Source organism: Myiozetetes cayanensis, unplaced genomic scaffold, assembly GCF_022539395.1.
Source record: "Myiozetetes cayanensis isolate MyiCay16 unplaced genomic scaffold, myiCay2020 scf4, whole genome shotgun sequence".
Taxonomy (NCBI): domain Eukaryota; kingdom Metazoa; phylum Chordata; class Aves; order Passeriformes; family Tyrannidae; genus Myiozetetes; species Myiozetetes cayanensis.
Window position 1 is genome coordinate 7,854,261 of NW_026087631.1, and position 19,585 is coordinate 7,873,845.

Sequence of the window (19,585 nt, forward strand, 5' to 3'; positions counted from 1 at the left end):
ACCAACTTTCTCTTCCGTTTTCTTAAAGATGTAATTAGCAAAGGCGTCACTGAACTTTTTGATTGGTTTTTTGTCCGGAAATCACTTGGACAAAACCATCCTCAGCCCCAGGGATGGGCCGGTGGGCAAAACCATGACAATTTTCCAGGAAACACTTTGGTGTGTGATTAGTACTAAACTTCATAGACATCTTAATTTCTCTGTTGGGTTTACTATCATGACTTGTTTTGGTTGTTGTGTTTACATTTTTCAGAAAACAGGAAAATATGAAGTCCTAAACCCATTAGAATCCTTGGGAAAGGAGATGTCACTTCACTCTCAGGAGGTTTCTGAGAGGCCAAGTTGTAAGTCCCCAAAAACATCTTCAAGATCAGAGGATGGTGAACTTGAGTTGTGTCTACCTGATATTAACCAAGATGACATTTCAGCTACTGATGCAGGGTAAGGTCTTAGCTACTTTTGATTCCTAACGGTAATAATGAAAGTATTTTAAAAGGAAATTGCCAATGGATTCTTTACTGGCAAAGATAATCTAATAAAAATACTGCTCAAAGTTTGAGTTCTTAGAGTTTTGACACTAGTGATAATTCCAGTAACAACTCCCAGTCGATCCTGAAATTGTGTGTGTTGTACTTCTTCATCTGGATCCCTAAAAATCTATGGGGCCTGATGGGATTCATCCTAGAATCCTCAAAGAGCTGATCTCATTGCAAAACCTCTCTTGATGATTTTTGAGCAATCTTGGGAATTTTGAGAGGTCCCAGCTGACTGGAAGCTGGCAAATATTGTCCTAATTTTCAAGAAGGGCAAGAAGAGGGACCCTGGAAACTACAGGCCTGTCAGTCTCACTTCAGTGCCTGGTAAAGTAATGGAGAAGATCATTCTGGGGGATATTGAGAAACACAATAAAGACAAAGCAGTCACTGGTCACAGCCAGCACAGCTTCATGACAGGAATGTCCTGCTTATCCAACCTGATTACCTTTTATGACAAGGTAACACCCCTAGCTGACCAAGGGAAGCCAGTTGATGTAATCCTTTTGGATTTCAGTAAAGATATTGAGCACAGACAGTTATAGTGAATGGGGTGCCATCAGACTGGTGACCTGTCACTGGTGGGTTCCACAGGGCTCCATGTTGGGCCCTGTGCTCTTCAACACCTTCATAAATGACTTGGACAGAGGACTGGAAGGGATACTGAGCATGTTTGCAGATGACACAAAACTGTGAGGAGCTGCTGACTCCTAAAGGCAGGGAGGCCCTGCAGAGAGACCTTGACAAATTGAGGACTGGGCAATCACCAACCAGATGGGGTTTAACAAGGGAAAGTACCAGATCCTGCACCTGGAATGGGGCAACCCTGGAAGTATGTACAGAGTGGGGAATGAGAGGCTGGAAAGCAGTGCCAGGAAAGGGCCCTGGGGGTCCTGGGGGATGGCAGGTTGAATGTGAGTCAGCAGTGCCCTGGCAGCCAGGAGGGCCAACCCTGTCCTGGGGGGCATCAGGCAAAGCATCACCAGCTGGTCCAGGGAGGGGATTGTCCTGCTCTGCTCTGACCTGGGGCAGCCTCACCTTGAATATTGTGTGCAGTTTGGGCACTGCAATATAAGAAAGATATTGAACTATTAGAGAGTGTCCAGGGGAGGGCAGTGAAGATGGTGAAGGGCCTTGAGGGGAAGCCGTGTGAGGAGTGTCTGAGGGCACTTTGTCTGTCTAGCCTGGAAAAGTGGAGACTGAGGGGAGACCTCATTGCAATTACAACTTCCTTGTGAGGAAGAGGACAGGCAGGCACTGATCTCTGCTCTGTGATGACCAGTGATAGGACCCAAGGGAATGGCCTAAAGTTGTGTGGGGGGAGGTTTAGGTTGGATATTTTAAAGATGTTCTTCCCCCAGGGAGGGGTTGAGCACAGGAACAGACTCCCCAGGGCAATGGTCACAGCATCAAGGCTGACAGAGCTCAAGAAGCATTTGGGTGATATTCTGAGGCACATGGTGTGACTCGTGGGGATGGTCCTCTACAGGGCCAGGAGTTGGACTTGATGATCATTGTGAGTCCCTTCCAACTCTGCATATTCTGTGATTCTGTGGTTAATGAGAAGTCATTTTATGACTGGTTTGTTATCTGAAGACTAAATTCATTTCATGTGAGCAAAGAAATACTATTTTGCTTATTAGGGAAACCATGTGAAAATTTCTATGCCTTTATTGTCATAAGTAGTCAATAAGTTAATACCTTCAGTGCATGTTGTGGAGCTAGTTTGAAGACCAATGCTTTGAAATTTTCTTAGAAACAAAATGTTGTGTTTGTAACTTAAACTCTGCAGAACTTTAAATTTACATGGTTTCTCTTAAAAACTCAGTGTTGTTTATATGTAAAAACAGTGAACCTGCATTTGTTTTTGTAACATGCTTTTGTATTAAGTTTTGTTTTCTTTTCCCTATCTAACTTTGCATTGATAGCAAAAACAGCACTGAAGAAGAAAGTAAACAAAAACCTCCTCCACCTATCCAGTTAGTGCAGAGCAGTTCCCAGAGGTGCAAGCCAAACGTGGTAAGAGCTGTTGGAAAGAAGGAGTTACAGTTATCAGAAAGTGCGAGGAAGACAAAACTTGAAGAACAGCACCTAGTATTGCAGAAAGATGAGTTTGCCAATACTGCCATTGTAAGTCTTAATAAGTGCTTTGCTTTCCAAGTTCTGCTTTATGAAGTTAAATTAGAACATTTAAGTTGCATTCCCTGAAACTGAAACAATATACTAGTTGAATAAAATTCCCAAACCTTGGCAAGTAGAGGTATTGCATGTATAAAGTCACTGAAGTCTACAGCTTTAACTAGTATTTTTTTCTGTAAAGTGAGGATCTGATTTTGATTGGATTACATGATAGTGAAAAGTTTTATGCATGCTTAATATAAACTCTACAACAAAAATGCATAAAAATTAGCTTTTTTGCTCATTTTATCTTTCCTGTTTGGATTAATCGAGTCTGTGTTTAGGAATTTAGTACAGTGTATCAAGTGAAGACAAAGCATAGCTATTTTTGTGAAAAAAAAAAAAAGTTTTATCAATTTGATTAGCTTTGTCTGGCTTCAGCATTGCCTGATACTCCTTTACACAGGTAGATTTGAGTCATTCACCTACACTGTGTATCCCCACAGACATTTTGCTGGGGACTGTAAAAGGGGTTGAAATCCTTAAGAACCATTATGGTGCAATGAGTTCTCTGTAACCATTTTGTGGATTGCACATGAATCATGTCATGGATGTAGGCATATCTGCGTAGACTTGCCTCTCATTTCAAACACAGCTAAGCTTTGTTAGAGTGACTCATTTTTTGGAATGGTTATAGCTGGTGTTGTTCTTGAACCTTGTGTGCTGCATTCCCAAGAGGATTGCGGGTCTGCTACATCTGTCGTCTCCTCTTGGTGCCACAGTGTTGGCTCATCCCTAGCTTTGGCTGTTCTAACCTGTGAACCATGCAAGTGAATCTACTCTGTGCTGGGCAAGTCTGTAGAAACAGCAGGTCTGATGCTCCTGCTTACAAATAAAGCTGTCACAGACCTGGAGTGGTGAAGGATATGTTTCAGTGGCTCCTTTGTGGAAGCAGTGTGGCAAATACAGAAGTAAAGCTTAATAAAGCTTTCTGGATCTGAGGTTATGTTGCTGTGGCTTGGGTGTGTCTGTGCTGCAGTGTCCAGTTTTCAAGGGTTTTACATTTGCTGAAGTATTTTGTTTCTACAGTGCTTTATATAATAGAGAGTTGTTTGAATGCTCAAAGGACAAGTGTTACCGTTAATGCTTGGGTGCATATTGTATTTAAGAGCTTAACTCTGGGTAGTGCAGAACTACAAAGCCTTCTGTTACTTTTTACCTATAAATTTAATTATTATAGCATGATTCTAATGTTTATTCTAATTGGGAAAATAGTACAGATTATATTTTTGTGTATAAAATATATGTCCGTTCTCGAAGCTTACTTGTTTCTATTTCTCTTCATGCTTCTTTTACTGTAAATCAAAGGGTGAAAATGAAGCTGTATTGTGTCAAGCAGATGTATTGAGCAGAGAGGAACACGAACAGCAGGAGGTGCCTCAGGTGCCCTCTATTTCTGGAAACATTTTATGTGAACAAAGCAGGTGAGGTTTGAGTTTAGCAAAATTACATTTGAAAGGCTTTTGTCTGGTACATAATAAGACACTTTTGCAAATGTCAGTTCTTTTGTTCCTTTGTTTTTTTGTCTTTCCCTGAAGTTTAATTTTCAGTGCTTATAGACACAGTGTTTTCAGAGCACGTTTTTTTTGAGCTGAACTCCTTGACATTGTTTATCTGGGACATACTTGATCTATGTGACCTCATCATTGTTTATATGGTACATACTTGATCTGTATGACCTCATAGCTCTTCGTGACCAAGCATTTTGATTATTGGATTTGTATTTGCATAAGTAGCAATCGTACGTGTAACACATAAAAAATTTTGCAAAATGTCAGAAACTTGTCTTTCACTGATCCCAGTGTGCTCTTCTATTTTGCTGTTCCTCTAGTTAAAGTAAGATCTTAAATGTGTTTTAGACTGCAGATACTCTGATGTTGGTATGATTAGCAACACAACTTATTTCTTAATGTTAAAAATGCCTTGAGAAAGAAATTCTGTTCATCTTTCTCCAGTTTTAACCGTAAGTGAGAAATAAGTATTTGAAAATACAATTTTGTTGATCTTAAAGAAAGCAGTCCATCAATCTCTAACCCTCTTGTATAAGTGTTGATTCAAAACTTAGTAAGTGCAGAAGTGGTTTTTTTCCCTCCCAGCCGAAGTCAAGTGACATAATTTTTGTCTGTGTTTTTTTTTCTGCTTTGGTTTTGTTTTCTTTCTTTGCTTTTAATTCAGCAATGCTGAAAAATCCACCTCCCAGGAAGGCAAGCTGGTTGCTCAGAAACCAGAACAGTTCATAAGACTTGAAGCTCTAAGAACTAGACCACACCTAGAAGAAGCATATAGCAAAAAAGAACCTCCAGTAGCACAAAAACCTTCTTCTCCAGATAAAGAAGAAATGAATAAAGGAGAGAAACAGTCCATGGCAGAAGAATCTGAAAAACCACTCTCAACAGTGAGAATTCTGTTCATATATTTCTGGCTATACTTTCTGATGCTTGGCTCCACACCACCTGTTTTTAAAACATCCAAATAACTTGTTGTAGATGCAGCCATTAATTTTGGACTAGTAAGAATTCTTGTTCAATATTTACACCCTGCTATGAGGTGTTCCAAAATCTTGTCAGTGACTCATTGATAAGATATCCAAAGACTTTACTTAAACTTTGACATTTCAATTGTATTTATGATACATGAAATAGGTACCTGTACACCATATTTCTGTTGCTGGTTTTCTTCTGAGCTCCTTGATGGCTGCTCATGAAAGACTATACTGGTCATACTATCTATTTTTATTAGCTAAATACCTTCCCTAGAAGAACAAGAAACACTGATGGTGTCATAAACTACTTGTAGTGGTTTTGAGTCCAGGCCTTCCTTGGTAACCAGGTTGTAACCAAGGAACCAAGGCCATGCTCCCAGTATTCCATACGATTTTTATGTAAACAAGGGTATAAACAAGAAGGGAGAGGAAGCTCTCGCTCTTTTTCTTCCGGCAAACTGAAAGCAAAGGTTCTTTGCTGTCATTCTGCCCGGGCGAAGGAGGGAGGTCTAGTACTCCTTGTTGGCCTTGAGAAGTGGATAGTGCTGGTAGTTGTTGGTGCGGTTCTCTGCTATCTCGAGGGAAGTATTTGTTTTTTGTCCTTTTTTCCCCTCTCTTTTTCCCTTTTGGGGGGTTCCCTGCGAGATGATATCTTGTGTATATAATTCTAAATATATATATAAATGCGTGTTACTTGGAATTCAGTTTGGTTTGGTCTGTCCAAAGAGAGGAGAAGGTTTTTTTCACTGTGGTCCAGGCACATGGCTGGGAGCCAAGTCCAACCAGGGACACTACTTGAAAGCTTTTAAGCAAAATTTTGTCTCAGGTTAACAGCTCGATCATAATTTGCAATGCTTTATTTTACAGGTGATATTATTTTATGCTAATACTGTTGTTGCTGGTTTTTTCTCAAATCTAAGGATGACACAGAGGTATTAGTTGTGGGAGATTTGGCCAAGAATGACAATCCAGACATAAATTCAAGAAGTATGAAATCAGAAATGCTCTGTTCTTCTAAAAAGTCACCAAACTGCCCCAGCAAGGGAGAGGAAGAAGAGTGTCCATGTACAGATGCTATAGGAAGCATTTGGAGTACCACAGCAAGGTAAAGTTCCCTTTTGACAGAGTATAAAAGCTCTTGTCCTGGTTTCAGCTGAGACAGAGCTCATTTTCCCTTAGTAGCTGGTACACTGCTGTGTTTGGATTTAGTATGAGAATGATGTTGATAACACACTGATGTTTTAGTTGTTGCTGAGCAGCGTTTACCCTGAGTCAAGGACTCTTCAGCTTCTCATGCTCTGCCAGTGAGCAGGTGTACAAGAAGCAGGGAGGCAGCACAGCCAGGACAGCTGATCTGAACTGGCCGGAGGGATATTCCATAGCACACGACATCATGCTCACTATATAAACTGGGGGGAGTTGGCCAGGGGCTGGTGATTGCTGCTCAGGGAATGTCTGGGCATCAGTCAGCAAGTAGTGGGCAATTGTGCATCACTTGTTTCTCCTGGTTTTATTCCTCTCTGTCTGACTTTCTCTGTTTTTCATTATTTTATATTTTATTTTGTTTCAATTATTAAACTGTTCTTATCTAATCCCACAAGTCTTACTTTTGCTTTCCAGTTCTCCTCCTCACCACGGCTGGGGAGTGAGCGACTGCACGGTCTTTACTTGCCAGCTAGGGCTAAACCACAACAGTCCTTTAGAAAGTTTGTCCATTTGTCCAGTTGTTTCCATACAGCACTTGTTTTCGGAAGTGTAGGCTCTGAGCTGTGCTGGTCGTTATATGCTATGTGCTGTGAAAGTCACTAGGTGGCAACCTTAAGTAATAGAAGAGTTTTAACAGAATTTTACTCAAAGCTGTTTCCCTTTTTATAAGGGACTTTGCAGATGAAAATAGAAGCAAGTAATCATAGTTTAGCTGTCTGAATTTCTCAGTAATAAATTCTTAGGGTACAGTGCACTACAAATGTGAACCAAAGACTGAGCAGTGCCCTTTGCACTCACTTGTAATTGAGAAGTGGTAAGTAGAGAAACATAAAATGAACTTGCTGTCTAAGATGTATTCCAAGTCTTTTCAGTTGTAATTTGAATTAGGAGTTCCTACAATGATGTACAGTGTTCCGACTCTCTCGGTGGAGGGTATTCTTTTTACATATGTGCAATACAAGACAGATAGTGCCATTTACATGTAACAGTTCTGAGTTGTGCTATAAGCTACCTTTTTGTTCCGTCTTAACTAATACTGAGCAGCCTCAAATCAATTTACTTTTGCTGTTTTCTACAATTAGCTTCTGGTTCCCACCTGTGTCAGAAACTGCTTAAAATCTCTTCTGTAACTTACATTGAAATCATATCCCACAGTCTTTGTGCTAACAAGACAAGGGTCTTACTTTACAGTCTTCATGGCTTCTGTGGTGGTGGAATTTCACAGACTCCCATAGTTCAACCCATAATGGTTGGAGTTGAAAGGGTCTGCTAGAGGTCTTCTGGTACAACTCTCTTGATCAAGCAGGGCCACCTGGAGCTGGTTGCCCAACACTGTGTCCACACAGCTTTGCAGTGTTGCCAAGGATGGAGACTCCACATTCTCTCTGGGCAGCCTGTGCCAATGCTTGGGTACTCCTCACAGTGGAACTGTGTTTTCTGACACTCTAAAGGAATCTCCTTGTGTTCTGTTTTTTTGCCCATTGTCTCTTGTCCTGGCACTGGGCACCACTAGAAAAAGCCTGTCTGTGCTGTGTTTGCATCCTCCCTTTAGGTTTTTAGGTAGCTATTGAAGATCCCCCTGAGCCTTCCCTCTAGGCTGAACCACTCCTGCTCTTTCAGCCTTCCATCCTCCAGGAGATGCTTCAATCCCTTCCCTGTCTTTAAGAGTCTTTGACAGGCTGTGTCCAGCATGTCCATGTCTCTCCTACTGGGGAGCCCAGAACTGGTCAGTACTCCAGGAAATGCTCCTCCTAATGCAGCCCAGCTGTTTTATCAACTCTGAGACCCCCAGGACCCCCAGGTTTTTTTCTGCAAAGCTGCTTTCCACCTGCTTGGCTCAAGCATGTGCTGCTGCCTTGGGTTGTTCCTCCCCAGGGGCAGGACTTTGCATCTTCCCTTGTGGAACTTCCTCAGGTTCCTGTCAGCCCCTTTCTCCCAGCCTCTCCCGGTCCCTCTGGATGCCAGCACACTCTTCTGGTGTCTCAGCAACTCCTTCCAGATCTGTCTCATCTGTAGATTTGCTGAGGTTACACCCTGCAGGTGTTGAATGCTGTTGAACAGGATTTGACACAGCATTGACCCACAGGGTACACTCCTGGTTACTGGTCTCCAACTGGACTTTGTACCATTTGTACAAACCTCTGAACCCAACACTTTGGTCAGTTTTTAGTGCACTTCCTTGCCTGCTCATCCAGTCCATGTTTCATCAGCTCCCTTACAAGGATGTTAGTGGAGACAGTGTTGGACAGGGTTAGGAGCCTTACTGAAGTCAAGGTAGACACTCTTTACTGCTCTCCCTTCATTTATCAAGGCAGTCATTTCGTTTTAAAAGGTTGTCAAGTTGGTTGAGTATGACTTCCCCATTGTGAATACTCCAGGTCACCTGTTTTTTCTTGTGTGTGGGAGTAGTTTCCAGGGTTAGTTTTTCCATCACTTTTCCAGGAACCGAGATGAGGCTGAGTAGACTGTAGTTCCCTGGATTCTCTTTGCCACTTTCCAAGTCATGAGTTTAGAAGCCCGAGATTTCTGTCTTACTGAACTGAATGTGCTTGAAAAGACGTAAGAATTTTATCCTGTTTGAAAACAGTAGAGCCTTGAGCATTGGAATTACTGAATATTAATGTTTCTCTGGCTGCTTAATTTTGGAAACCTATGTTGGTATAGCTGAAACTTTCTACTCTACCTTAGTGCAGAGTATTTCTTAGTGTTGTTTTTCTTCCAAAAATTTTTTCCCAAAAAAAAGCAATCAGAAAAGTTCACTGCTGCAGACGAATTATCCCCTTTTTGCAGTGTTTTTTTTCCTCCTTTATGTGTTTTTAGACTTAACCAACTAAACGAATAAATATCCAGAAACCAATTTTATTTCTAGCTGGAAGTCTTAGATTTTGCATAGTAGGCAAGCTTGTAGAGTGTATTTTGCAGTTCCTCAGAAGTAAAAGTTGAAATATATTGTTGTAGGTCCAACGATGAATTAAGTTCTGGAGAAGAAAGTGAACAGAGAGCAAGTGAACTCCATGGGATCCCAAGGTCAGACGTAATGAGACTTACTAGGAAAAGGGCTTATCCTAAAGAAGGTGAAAACAAAGAAGAGGACAACACTGGGAACAGAAATGAAGGAGAATGTTTGGTGTTATTAAAAACAGGTGTATCAATGGTAAGTGTTGATCACATGTTTTGAGCCAATTATACCTCAATTCTTTTGCCTAAGTTCTCAGAACCATAGATGGCACAGAAATCCAATATATCACTGGGAAAGGTTGAGATGATTATTTGATATATATTTTTTAAATTCACTACTGGAAATTATGTGGATTCTAAATGGACTTAGAATCTCAAAACTGTGGAAATATTTAAAGTACACTGTTTCCTTAAGTTCTGCTGTTTATGTGGTCGTAATTCTGCATTATAATAAATACATGCTAACACTGTTAATAATTCAATGTTTTTATTCATTGCACAATGGAAATTGAGGCAGTTGTCTTAACATCAAATATTACCTAAAACTTATGTAAATATAATTCTAAGTTAAAATGAGTGTGAAATGTTCAGACCTTTTGCTTAAATTTGCTCAATAGGCCTAAGTTAGTCCAGTCTAGTTTCTTCTCTGTCTAAAGCTGCAATATCTAAATCAAGTTTTTTTGCTGTTCCCTGTTTTCTAGATGGATGACTGAAATTTTGTAGTTAACATATTATTTTGGGCAAGTTTCCATAGTTTACAGAACGGTGGCTGCTATATTTGCCTGTGCATATGTCAAATAATATTTAAATGCTGGCAGTATTTTCTTCCTAGTTTGTTCCCAAGGCAGAAAAAAATAATTTTTCCTTCCTGCAAATTGTTCTTTAAATTAATAGCTAGTTTTAGAAAATGATTAATCTTTCCAGCTTCTAAAAAATTGTTGCTCTTGATAAATTGAGCATGGACTTGGTCTATTAACTACTAGCAGCACTGGGAATTCAGGCGTCATAGATATTTCAGCAAATTACACCACAGATATAGAGGCAAAATTAAAGGCAATGAGGAAACATGTCCTAAGTTATCAGAGATGTCAACTGGGCATGTTTTCAAGAACCTCAGATTTAGTTCTTGAAATCTTTTTGTCACCAAAATTAGTGGTGTTTGGCACACATTATGATAGAAATTGTCTCCTCTGTTCAGCAAAATTCCAGTAACGTAGTGGAAGCTGCATCCTTCTCAGAGTCTACAAAGAAACACAGTTTTACAGAGGATGTTGAAGAAACATCTTATAAAAGAACCAGGAAGAATATTACACTCCAGTCTCCAGAGATATCCTCAGAGTGTGAGAGTCAAGTAGAAAAAGATGATGATTTTCAGCTTTCTACCTCTGAGGAGAAACAATCAGACGATCTCACAAGGTAAAACAACTAATTTTGGTTTGTAAACTCAACCAATTGGTAATTATTAGCCATAGTTCTGCAGTGTGTTATTTGAATCCCTGCAGCATGTCAGTCCATGTGTCTTCCGTCTGAACTCTACCAGATGTATGCAGATACCCCAGTGTCTCTTACCCTGCCTGTACTCTCATAAAATAAACACAGCCAGCATTCTCATCAATCCATCCCATGGTTTCAACAGGAATTCCTGATTTTATAGGGGAGGACTTTGAAGTACCCATATTTGGGGGAATTGGTACAGTATATTATCTGCTGCTACTGAGATGAGTTGGTCCCTGTTATTTTTGTAACTCCCCCACCACGTCGTTGTGGACCCCTAGCCCTTCTCTTCCCTAGAGTAAAGGATCCCAGCTCTTTCTACCTCTTCTTGTAGCCATGTCCCACAAGTTCAGGACAATCCTGAGTGCCCTTTGCTGGACCCTATTTCCTCAATATCATTCCTAAACCAGGGGACCTGAAACCACACCTGACGTGGTATTGCTGATGTTGATAAGGTCCTCTATATCTTCTGTCCAAAAATGCTGTAAGAGGTGGTGTTGAAAGCCTTCCTGAAGCCAGGTAGTCTCATATCGCATTGCTCCCCCCAATCCCTGTAACCAGGCATTTCATCACAGTTTTATTGGTCAGGCCCAGTTTGTACAGGTTAATTGTGGGATTAACCTAAACAGAAACTTTGTGCTGGGAGTGTCCTCTGCTGCCATTTGTTTCCACTCCCCAGCAGTTTACCAAGGAGGATGTTTTTTGGGGGAGGTTTGTAATTACTTTGGGTACTCAAAAGTGGTTGTGCCCGTGATTTTGAGGAGGGAAACAGTAAGCAGCTGATTATTGAAGAAGTTGCTGGCTGAGAAACCAGAGCAGATGAGTAGTTCCAGCTGCTAGACATGAGTCTGATCAGCAAAACTATCATAGTTTAGGGTTTCTGGTGTAGCTTTAGCAAAAGAGAACTGGAAATGTTCCCATGACTTAAAAAGTATGTGACATCCCTCAAAATGAAAATTAATTCATCCTTTTCTAATCAAAGAATTCTGTGTCTTACAAGTTTGTGCAGATTTCTGAAACTGCTTAATATGCATTTACAATCAGTACTTCATGTATACCTGAAGAAATTAGGATTTCTGATTAAATCCTTATTTGTCACTATAAGTTAAGAATGAAATAGTTTGCATTATTGATTATAGTGATCTCTTTCCTTTTTTTTCCTAATAGCAGTTGTTTAGATTTGTAGTATCCCTCTCTTCAGAATGTCTTGGACTGCATTGTTTTATAAACTTGCTTTTGTTCTGTACTTTAGAAGGCAGTTCAGGAGATCATCAAAACGGATAGCACTGCCAAAACATGTGTTGGAGCTAAGAACTGCTTCTTCTTCTGCCTCTGAGTGTGAGGCTGATTGCAGTGAGAAGGGGAGTCAAAGGCAAGAAGCTAAACCGAGTGGTACTAGAGGCAAAAGTCTGAAAACTAAACATAGAAAGAAATCTGGAAAGGAACCCAGAAGTTCAAAGACAACCTTTGTCACCCTCCGGGCTTCTCAAGAGGAGGAGGATGAGGAGGCAGATGACTTTGAACTTGATGATGAAGATGAATGCTTTGCACCTGAGGAAGTGAACAAGGCTCCGGTGTTTGTTCCTGTAGGTCTTCGATCTCCAAAACCTATTCCTATTCAGATAGAGGAAACCATGGAGGAGGTACTGTGTAGCTGGGTTCTGCATATGTACTTTTGTTCTGATTGTTTAAAAAGCCTTTTATTCTAATTGCATCTCTGAGTATTTGGGTTTTATCCCTGTTCAGTTTTATTTAAGAATGGTGTTGAGAGTAGTAGGGATGTTACTTGGCACATGCACTAGGTTTTGAACTTAATACTGCATCAGTCTGAAGTCCAGTTATGTGGTTACATTTACAAACTGTGTGTAGGTCTTCAGGGTGCTCTCCAGTTTGTTTATTAGGATTGAATATGCCACAAACTATCATGCCTACTTACCATGTGTTTTGAGACCCCACATGGATCAAATGGAGCACTTTAATTTTATATTTGAACATTAGTAAATGAGGGTATGAGGGAATGTTTCTGTATATTGTGTCCCCCCTTGCTGAGAAACTTTAACTGTCTGGTGGGGTGACCTGAGCAGCAGCCAGGCACACAGAGCTGCTTGCTCACTCCCTTCTCTCATGGGACAAGGAGAAATTAGAAGGGAGGGTAAGAAGACTTTCTATATTGATATAAAGACAGTTGCACAGATAAAGCAAGAGCTGCATGTAAAAGCAAAGCAAAGAATTTGTTCATTACTTTCCGTTGTCAGGCTGCTGCCTGGAAAGCAGGGCCTCAGTCTTGTGTAAGAGTAACTCTGGAAGGCAGATGCTGTAACCACAACTGCTCTCCTCTTCTGTCCCCTTTCCCTGAGCTTTTATTGCTGAGCATGTCATCATATGATAGAGAACATGCCTTTGTTCAGCTTGGGTCAGCTGCCCTACTGTGTGCTCTCCTGACCTTTTGCCTACCCCCGGCCTCCTGGCTGGGTAAAAACATAAGAAAAAAATCTTTGACATTGTGCAAGCACTGTTCAGGAATAACAAAAACACTTGTGTGTTACCAACACTGTTGTAGTTATAAATCCAAAACACAGCACTGTGTGGGCTGCTATGAAGAAAATTAACTTCATCCCAACCACACCCAGTACAAATTTCACCCTGTATTTCATACCGTTTTTGTCATGCTATGCTATCCAGTACATCTTTATTAGCCACAGCTTCTCTTTCTATTCTTTTGATAAATACATGGCTATAATTCCCTTGGTCCGTGCCTTGCCCCCCGACCTTAAAATGTCCCTCAAAAGTCCTTTGAGTTATTTAGTCCATACCTTGGGCTCCATGTATTATGTGGTTGCTCAGGACACATGGCATGTTGTGTTGAGTTTTTGGGTGCCAAAGCCCTGTCAGATCAGTCAGAGCTGCACTTGCCTGGTTTCTTGTAAGGCTTGTCTTCCCTTGATCCATATTCTTCTTACTGTAATGGGCAACTCAGATAATGGGCTAAAAACATTTAAATGTATATTCATTAAAATTTCAAGCCCTTGTTGCTTTGGTTCCCACTTAGAGTTTGACGATGTGGTGGACTCCACTCCTTGCCTGTGCTACAGTTTGGGTCCTCCATGAGATGCAGTCCATTCAGGAATGTTCTTGCTCTGTCTGGCACGGGGAGATCAGTGGATCTCAGTCCCTGATGTTGTCAATGAGAGACCACCTACATATTTGTTAGTTTTTTTCAATTGCTATATATTTTTACACTTTCACGGACGATTTGTAGAGTTGGAAACTTAATGCCTAGGGTGCAGACCTGTGTTTTGTTTGGACCCTTAGACAGTATTAAAGCTTGAGCGTATAAGACTGAAGCAAGATATGATACTGTATCTTCTTACATCAGTCACTAGAGGGAAAATGGCATACTTTTTTGTCATTGGGGAACTGTTGAGGATATAGTGGACTCTCTTCAAGGCCTTGAAAAGGATTATGTTCAAAGGTTTAGACATTTTTCTATTTTTTTTCCCCTGTGCCATCACTACTTTCCATTCACTCCAATGCTTTTTACTTACTAGTGCTGTTTTGCTTGCTACTACTGCTACTCATCTTCCTCTCCCATTGAGATACTGCTTTTTTTTTGGTCTCCTCAATTGCACTGTTTCTTTCAGTGGGTGAAACAACAGGAGAATTTAAAGCTCAGTCAAAACAGCAAGGGAGACTTTAGAATAACAATGGGAAACAGAGATGCTGCATGGAAACTTTTGCTGAATCTTAGATTTCAAAGTGGGGAATATATATTATGTGTGGGGATGACAATCAAGTTTCCAGATTTAACGCACACAGGAGGCATGAGCACTAGTGAGGGATATTGTTAGATACCTGAGAACTCAGCTGATATAAAATTTAAATAGGTCAGTAGAAAGTATCTGTAAAAGTGCAAGCTTTTGAAAGCAACCCAGATTGAACAGTGTTTTTCATAAGAACCTACTTGGAAATACTGTAACCTTTCTGTCAAATTTCAAGTCCCCATTTCTGAAAATGTCAAATGTCTGAAGTTCTCAGTGAAAAGACAGGGATAAAGAAGAAGGAAAAAAAAATTAGGTAAAACGGTGTGTGAGTTTTGTGTATGGGTATGTCTACTCCCTCTCTTACTTTGGAAAAAGGGTGAACTGTTTTTATAAAAAGTTATAAAAAGCAGAAAAAGCGTGAAAACTAACAAAGCCCATTTGAGATAAATAGTCATCATGAGAGACCTCAACCACGTAACTGAGTTCGGTGAAGTAATGAGCAACTGGAAACAAGGTTTTAAGTTGTCTGATGCTTCCACTAGTTACAAGTAGCACTATATGTTCTGCCTCCAGTTCATACCACTGGGGCCTTCTCAAGTCAGAAGGTATGATTTTTAGGAAGGGTACCACTAGATGTTGAAGACCTGTTGATGAGTTTTATAAGACTTTGCATATGACAGATTTTCTTCTGTGTCTGATGAACTGAAATACTTTTAAAATTATTTTCACAGCTCGAAATATCTGTGAATGTACCAGAAGTGCAGGTGTCTACTGATGCTGAAAGTCTGTCTCATGCATCTATCCATCCAGTAGTACAGAGGGAAGAAAAAGTAAGCACCTCAACAGCTGTAAGACTGTCTTGTGTTTGTTTGTTTCATGGTACATACAAAGCTGTTTTCAACAGTGTCATAGTGCTCTGTCTACATGTAACAGTGTAGCTTATTAACCTAGTCCCACACAGATTGAGGGGCACAGCTATGGGAAAACTAGTTCCCATAAAGGGTAAATATTGTTACCCTTTAAAGCTAGGGTAACCTGTGGACAGAGAATTTGCCTGTAGGCATTAAATTAAAATTGTGGAGTCATTTTATACAGAACTTTGATATTGGTTTTCTTTGTGTTTAAGGAAACTACCATACATGAAAATCCAGATGCGGACAAAGGTAGGTATGGAACGATCTTGCTCATCTGTTTCCTGTTAACTTATATCTATATTTTCCCCTTTCTTAAAATATGTTTTCCAAAGCTGCCACCATCCTGGCTGACAGGTTCAGCTGTGTCCTGCTGGCAGTCATTTGCAACTGGCTGTGTCCAGGGCAGTGCCCCTGCTGCCAACACCTTCCCACCCATATCCAATACACCATTTAAGGCAGCCACGCTGCTGCTCGGTGTTTTTACAGTAATTTGAATTTACTGGATGAGAATTGCTGTTTGTCTGCAAGCATTTTGATCTACAAATGAGGTCAATTAAAAAACATCCTACTTCGTTACTTTGGTGGTAGTGTCAAATGCTTTTCGAATATGGCTTAGTGGATTTCTGGTTAATGTCCTTTCGACTTTAAATGTGTGTGAACAACTTCACAGGAATTAACGACGGAAGCACTGAGGCTGCTATGACTTTACTTGCAATGGGTGATCCAAATTTCCAGTTAAAAACAAGCCCTGAAGGTATGATCTGATTTGTGGGACAAAGACTTGCTTGTGCTTTCTGGGTCTGCCTAAGGAGGGATGGAGAGTGGCTGCAAAGCTCTTCTGCATGTTGCTACTTAGCAGGAGGTCAAGAAACCTTTATGCTTTTAGTCCTGTTGCATTGTAAGACAAAGGGAGTCTAGCCAATGCAGGTTGGCTGGAAAAAATCAGGGCACTCTACTGGATAGGGCCAACTGCATCACTGTGCTAGAAAGATATTTCTGAGACCTGTTTTAGGAAGGACTTGTTTGAATTTATCTGGTCACATAAACTGGACTAAAGAAAGGGATCAGACTTAAAAGACTGTAACCTTCAGTGATCTTTTCAGACCTTTAACATGAAGCATAGCTTTTTTTTTCCCCCTCCCTAACTAGATACCACCTGAAATTACCTAAGTTTATTCCAGTTTTTTATAGGTTTTATTAAGAATTTATTATCTGCTTTCATTGTTTATATGTTAGTTTTTGTGTTCTTACTATCAAAAGTGTGTACTTAAGGCTGCATTTATCTGGGATTTGAATTTGCATCCTTGGAAAATACAAACTTTGTTAAATGAAGTTTGAAGTTATATAGCTGTATATAAATGCCAAACCTGAGTGTTTTAAATCATGTTTTTCTATTCTGTTTGTTGTTATAACCAGAACGGACGCACATCTTACCTGCTCAAGGTGAGTTGGACATGGGTAATAGCCTTGCTTACTTGCCTACTTAAAAAAATACAGAACTTTTAGTCAGTATTTACTTTCTTCAGACACTTCTACCAAGGAATTGCTGCCTTCTGAGGATGGAAGCAACATCACTGTAGAGAATCAAAGCACTGGCACAAGAATTGGCATAGAAGAATATTCAGAGAAGGATGCTACTGACACCAGGTTAAATTACCACTTCATTTTCTTTAGTGAGAAATCCTCTGACACTGCTTACTTTTGCTGAGTTCTTTCTGGCATTTTTATTGAACTGCAAGCGGCCTTGCTTTAGTAAAGGTTTCCCAGTTTGTGTAATTTGGTATGTAATCTGCAAAAACCTTTCTGGTCTTTCTTATGATTTTCATGAGATGTTTTGATGTACTTTTGGAGATGCAGAACTTGTTTTTTGCTCCTGAAATTAAATTTACCCTGATGGGGGAGAAAAGATTATTCAGACTAAGTTATATTGGATCATTGTTAATTACCAAGCTCATTTTCCCAAAGTTCTCTACAGCCAATCAGGCCAACGTAAATTTCTTAAGTGTCACTCCTGATGTGGGATGTAGATCAAAGACTTAGAGCAAAGGGATGGCAAGGAACCAGTTGATTTTCTATCATGGTTTTTAGGTTTAGCTTTTATAATTTTGCATTTGTGAATGATGAAACACCTTAATGGGACACTTTTTCAGAAAAAAAAAATCTGCTGGTGATCATGTATTATTTGAAAGACTATATAACTTGTTGATTGCTTGAACAAACTGTGGGATAAGTTGTTACTATGACTCTGAAAAATAATAATCTGAGATGTTTTTTGTCCAGTTTGATTATATTATTAAACCAGAACTTAGCATCACATGGTCAGATTTCTGATCTCCTCCTGTTATTTAAATATTTCAATTGGGTTTTGGTGGGTTTTTTTTCCTTTGGGTAGGGAACACCTTAGTTTGTAATATCAATTCCCAGATGATTTTTTATTTTTTGTTCTGCCAAATACTTTTCTGTCTCGTCTGGCAACTGCAGACTGTATGTCAGCTCTTCAATGTCTGATCTACTCCATATCTCTTCTATCTTCTCTGCACTAACTTTCAAAACTCAAGAACTGTACTGATGGCATTTTTCTTTTTACTTGCCTGTGGTGAATAGTATGGAACTGACAGGAGACAGACTCCTGCAGCCTGAGCCAGCCTTTGGAGTATTGAGGTCCAGTGAAAACACAACACAGAAGTTACTTAACGCAAATGTACTTGTGGAAGAACTAGAGCAAATTCAAGCTGGTAAGCCTGTTTCTTATCCTAAGGCTCTGAAAATGGTTTATTCAGATAGATTGGTACCAATTCATGAAATGAAACTGAGCAGAGAGTCTTCGCTTTCTGTTCGTGTTCACAGATGATAAATCACCCCTGTAATATGGGGTACTCATTTGTGGTATAGTTTTATACAAAAGTACACCTTTCAGTATGAAATGAAATGATATTTGAGTAGCAGTTTTTCTCTGCGGGTCTGAAAGTACATGGAAAGGACTTCAATTACTGGAAGGCAAATTACAGAAATAACAGCACAATACAGTATACCCTTTTCTATTAATACCATCTTTCCCTTCTATTAAAAGTAGAAGAGGAGCTAGAAAGAACTGTTTTCCTATTCTTAAAACAGTTACAAAAAATGTGTTCTTCAAACTCTTTAATTATCTTCCTATCACTGGCAAAATGCAAAACATACCAAAGGCAAGATGAGATATGTGTATGTGTCTTATTTATATAAGACATAAATAGACATGTGCACATGTACAGCAAAATGGTTAATAATTTTGTAGTATGTAAATTTTTACACGTATACATAGCTTTAATATATGCAAGCTTTTATGTAAAAAGTAAATTAATATATATACATATGCAGGTAAAAAACCCATTCTTTTGACTTTTATTCTTATAAATCTTAGATCCTACAATCCTGAGTGGTACTGCGGAAATGCAGAAGGTGGAACTAGAACAGATCAGACCAGCTGCAGATGATTCTTCAGTTCTTCATGATTTTGCAACTCAGAGTATGGAGCTTAACAAGCAAGTAGACAAAACTGAGAGGTAGGAAGTCTCAGCAGTTAATAATGATTTTATTCCTGCAGTCTCTTATAATGTGCTGCTGAAGTTCAGGTGTAGGGTGCAACTGGGATGGAAACTGTGCTTACAGACACTGTGTGTGTTTATGCAGATAGTGTACAGTTGAGACTTCAATTTTTAAGGTTTTTCTGCTTTGCATGTGGTGCTACAGATTTTGGAGGTAAAACATGAACTTATATTTGCTGTTCCAGAACTTTGTAATTACCTTGCTGCTTAACTGTCTTCCATAAAACTGCATCTGAAAGAAAATGTTAGAAAGTTTGTCAGTTTGGAAATGTTAATGAGCTTGTAAGGGTTCCTCCTTGGCTGTGCTTGTAGTAGGGAGGTCTCCATTAGTGGAGTTACGGAGGCTTTTTTTCTGAAATACTTCATGTAGGCCTGTTGCAAGATTATGCATTCTGTTTAGTTCAACGAGGTAGTTTTTAAACAGGTGCCTTGTTTCTCTGTACCTACATATGCTTCATGTTAAATAAATCATAAA

General features: G+C 39.8%; 1 protein-coding gene across 1 annotated transcript in view; it reads left to right on the forward strand.

The window, feature by feature from the left end:
- The window catches only part of BDP1 (B double prime 1, subunit of RNA polymerase III transcription initiation factor IIIB), a 55,297-nt gene that overhangs the window by 25,927 nt on the left and 9,785 nt on the right, over window positions 1–19,585 (forward strand). The window contains exons 21-35 of the mRNA XM_050328905.1: window positions 254–441; window positions 2,462–2,663; window positions 4,020–4,135; window positions 4,887–5,106; window positions 6,114–6,298; window positions 9,358–9,553; window positions 10,556–10,773; window positions 12,104–12,494; window positions 15,344–15,442; window positions 15,739–15,775; window positions 16,197–16,280; window positions 16,943–16,969; window positions 17,053–17,173; window positions 18,131–18,261; window positions 18,927–19,068. Of these exons, the coding sequence (XP_050184862.1) occupies window positions 254–441; window positions 2,462–2,663; window positions 4,020–4,135; window positions 4,887–5,106; window positions 6,114–6,298; window positions 9,358–9,553; window positions 10,556–10,773; window positions 12,104–12,494; window positions 15,344–15,442; window positions 15,739–15,775; window positions 16,197–16,280; window positions 16,943–16,969; window positions 17,053–17,173; window positions 18,131–18,261; window positions 18,927–19,068 (2,357 nt within the window). The remainder of the gene's footprint in view (window positions 1–253; window positions 442–2,461; window positions 2,664–4,019; window positions 4,136–4,886; window positions 5,107–6,113; window positions 6,299–9,357; window positions 9,554–10,555; window positions 10,774–12,103; window positions 12,495–15,343; window positions 15,443–15,738; window positions 15,776–16,196; window positions 16,281–16,942; window positions 16,970–17,052; window positions 17,174–18,130; window positions 18,262–18,926; window positions 19,069–19,585) is intronic.